Genomic DNA, 2,758 nt, shown 5'->3' with positions numbered 1-2,758 from the left:
GGGAGGGCTCAGGGGGGCTGCTCCGAGCGGGTTTTCCCCCTTGGCGTGGGTTTTGAGCAGCATTTGCTTGATGGAGTCCATGAGCCTCTGGCTCCCCCGTGCCGGGCTCTGCCCCTCCTGGACTGGAGGGGATTGGGGCACTCACCTCGTGTTGGGGTGCAAAGGGGTTCAGGCACAGAAATGCCTCCATTGCTTGACATTCCTCCTCCCAATATGTATAAAAATCTCTACCCTTCCATCAAAATTAACCTCCTTCAGGTTTCAGGAGAGCAGGCAGGTTGGCAGAGCAGAGAGGCTGGTTGTGCTGGCCCTGAGAAGGAGGCGGCGGTGCCCACTGCTCAGCCCCATTAGCCATCAGAGACTCCACACCCTGGGGGTCCCCAGCCCTGGGGCTCTCGGACCTGCTGCGTTACTGCATCCCTTGTGTTGGGACATGCAAGAAAATAGCAGTTTGTCTTTCTCGTTGCCGCTGCTGCCGTGGGCATGCCGAGGATGTACCGTGAGCGAGCGGGGGGCTCACAGCAGCAGCAAGGCTCTGGCTCCTGCGGGCCAGCACACAGCTCTGGGCTGTTTGGGGACCACCAGCATGAAGATCTCTCCCTGCCCCAGGCCTCTAAGCCCTCACCACCGGGAAGGTCTCCGTATTGGCTGGTGAGCCCAGGAGAGAGCCCAGCTGTGTGGAGGGAAGAGGTAACTGGTACCTGAGAGCATCCTTGCTCCTCCACTGGGATCATTAACTCCCCTCGCCCCAGAGATCTGCTCCTGTCTTTCCCCATTCCCAACCAGCCTGCCGTTGGATGTATGCTTTTCTGATGTGTGTGATCCATGATTAGTTCTTGCCACGGGGTTCAACCTGACCTCTGGGCCAGGCTCACAACCTCCTGGTGCGTCCCCATCTCCCAGAGACGTGGCAGCCCTGGGACAGGACTTAGGCCAAGCACAGCCTTGCGACCTGTGTCTACATCAAACCAGCACCTCAGCTTTGTTATCGATTCCCAAATAGACAGTGGAGGAACTTTCTGGAAAAGGGTCTAAGTGCTTTACAGCTCACGAAAGGGAAGAACCTGTGCTGTCAAACCTGCATTACACTGGCTGAGCAAGCGAGGTCATCGACATGGTGATGATGCAGTAAATGAGGAGGGCTGGTAAGAGGCAGGGCAGCGCTACCTGCTTTCCCGGAGCAGCTCCCGCCCGAAAGCCCTGTGGTCCCGAGCAGCAGAGACCAGCAGGGAGGCAGACACCAGCGCCTGGGAACGCAACGGAGCAGCACGTTGCAGCCGGTACCCGAGGGGTGAAGCTTGAAGCAGCCTGGGCTTCTGTCCAGGGAGATTTAAAACTCCATGGAAGGAGGGAAATATAGACGAAAAGGTGCCCCTTATCTTTGTGATTAAAAGCCTGTGCTCTAAATGGAGTTGACCTCCGTGGTGGGGCAAATCAAGATGGGTTTGTGAGGTCTTGGTGGATGTGTTGCCCTCTCTGAGCATCTCTGCTCACCCTGCACCCTGACCTGCCCCGGCCTGGGCTGTCTGGGCAGAGGGAGCAGATGCTTGGTCACCAGCTGGGCTGGGGGACAGCCCCAGGGGCACAGTGGTCCTCGATGTCTGCTGTCCCCTTGGGTGGATGTGACTTGTATGTCTCTGTCCAGATGTGTCCCCAGCTGTGGCCTGGCAGGAAATCCCTGTGGAACAGGCAGGGATTTGGGCCTGATGGAGGGAACATCAGTTGTCCCAGGGTTTCACATTGCAGCTGCTCAGATTGTTGGGGAAAATAAGAACCAAAAAGCACATCTGCTGGCTGAACGACCCCAAAATATGAGCCACAGCAGCTCTCCCCCTCTCTGAGCTGCAATGGGGCAGCCGGCCCCAAACCTCAGCTTCATTCACAAGAAGATCCCCACCAACACCACCTTGTTTTAAGTCCCCCAGATTATTTTGGACATGCTGGAAAGCAATGTGAGTGCCCATTGTCTGTAAAGGACCGGCTGTCTTTTTTAATCCCCCTTAGGCAAAAGTGATGACGAGGACAGCATCTGCAAAATGGGCCAAGCCTCAGGGAAAGGTGCCGAGGACGGGAAGGATCACAAGCGACCCAAGAGACCCCGGACGATCCTGACCACACAGCAGCGGAGGGCGTTCAAGGCATCATTTGAGGTCTCCTCCAAGCCCTGCAGAAAGGTATGGGGAGAAGGGCACAGACTCAGCTGGCTCCAGCCCCCAGGGATGTCCTGGATGTTGGGCAAAGCCTTGCCTTGGCTGCTCTGTCCTCTCCTAAAGTGCTCCAGAAAAGCTGAGTGGGGCTGAGATGCCACTGTCTTTCCAAGGTGCGGGAGACGCTGGCAGCTGAGACGGGGCTGAGCGTTCGCGTGGTGCAGGTCTGGTTCCAGAACCAGCGAGCAAAGGTGGGTACGAGGGGCAGCCCCCTGCCAGCGCCCTGTGCCGGGGCTCCCCTTCCTCCTCACTTTGGCCGGGGATGATTTCACCCTGTTTTTTCCCTATCGCCCAGATGAAGAAGCTCGCCAGGCGGCAGCAGCAGCAGCAGCAGGATCAGCAAAACACACAGCGCCTGAGCTCAGGTACCCCCCTTGCACCCAGCTCTCCCCATGCTCTGGGGCTCCCTATTTCCCACTCCTCTCTGGGCTTCCCAGGGGAGCTGAGCACCCCAAAAAGCAGCAGCCCAACTGTGCTGACCAACTTGCTTTTATCTTCCAGCCCAGACGAACGGCGGTGGCAGCGCGGGGCTGGAGGGGGGGCTGGACCCC

At 58.1% G+C, this 2,758-nt stretch overlaps 1 protein-coding gene across 1 annotated transcript in view; it reads left to right on the top strand.

The window, feature by feature from the left end:
* Positions 1-2,004: 2,004 nt before the first annotated feature.
* The window catches only part of LOC104159086 (LIM homeobox transcription factor 1-alpha-like), a gene marked incomplete at its 5' end in the record, with an annotated part of 1,257 nt that continues 503 nt past the window's right edge, over positions 2,005-2,758 (top strand). The window contains 4 exons of the mRNA XM_009696900.1: positions 2,005-2,174; positions 2,321-2,398; positions 2,503-2,572; positions 2,709-2,758. Coding sequence (XP_009695202.1) covers positions 2,005-2,174; positions 2,321-2,398; positions 2,503-2,572; positions 2,709-2,758 — 368 coding nt within the window. The remainder of the gene's footprint in view (positions 2,175-2,320; positions 2,399-2,502; positions 2,573-2,708) is intronic.

This window comes from Cariama cristata, unplaced genomic scaffold, assembly GCF_000690535.1.
Source record: "Cariama cristata isolate BGI_N322 unplaced genomic scaffold, ASM69053v1 scaffold11873, whole genome shotgun sequence".
NCBI lineage: Eukaryota > Metazoa > Chordata > Aves > Cariamiformes > Cariamidae > Cariama > Cariama cristata.
Note: the sequence above shows the minus strand (reverse complement) of the source record. Positions and strands in the feature narration are given on the sequence as shown.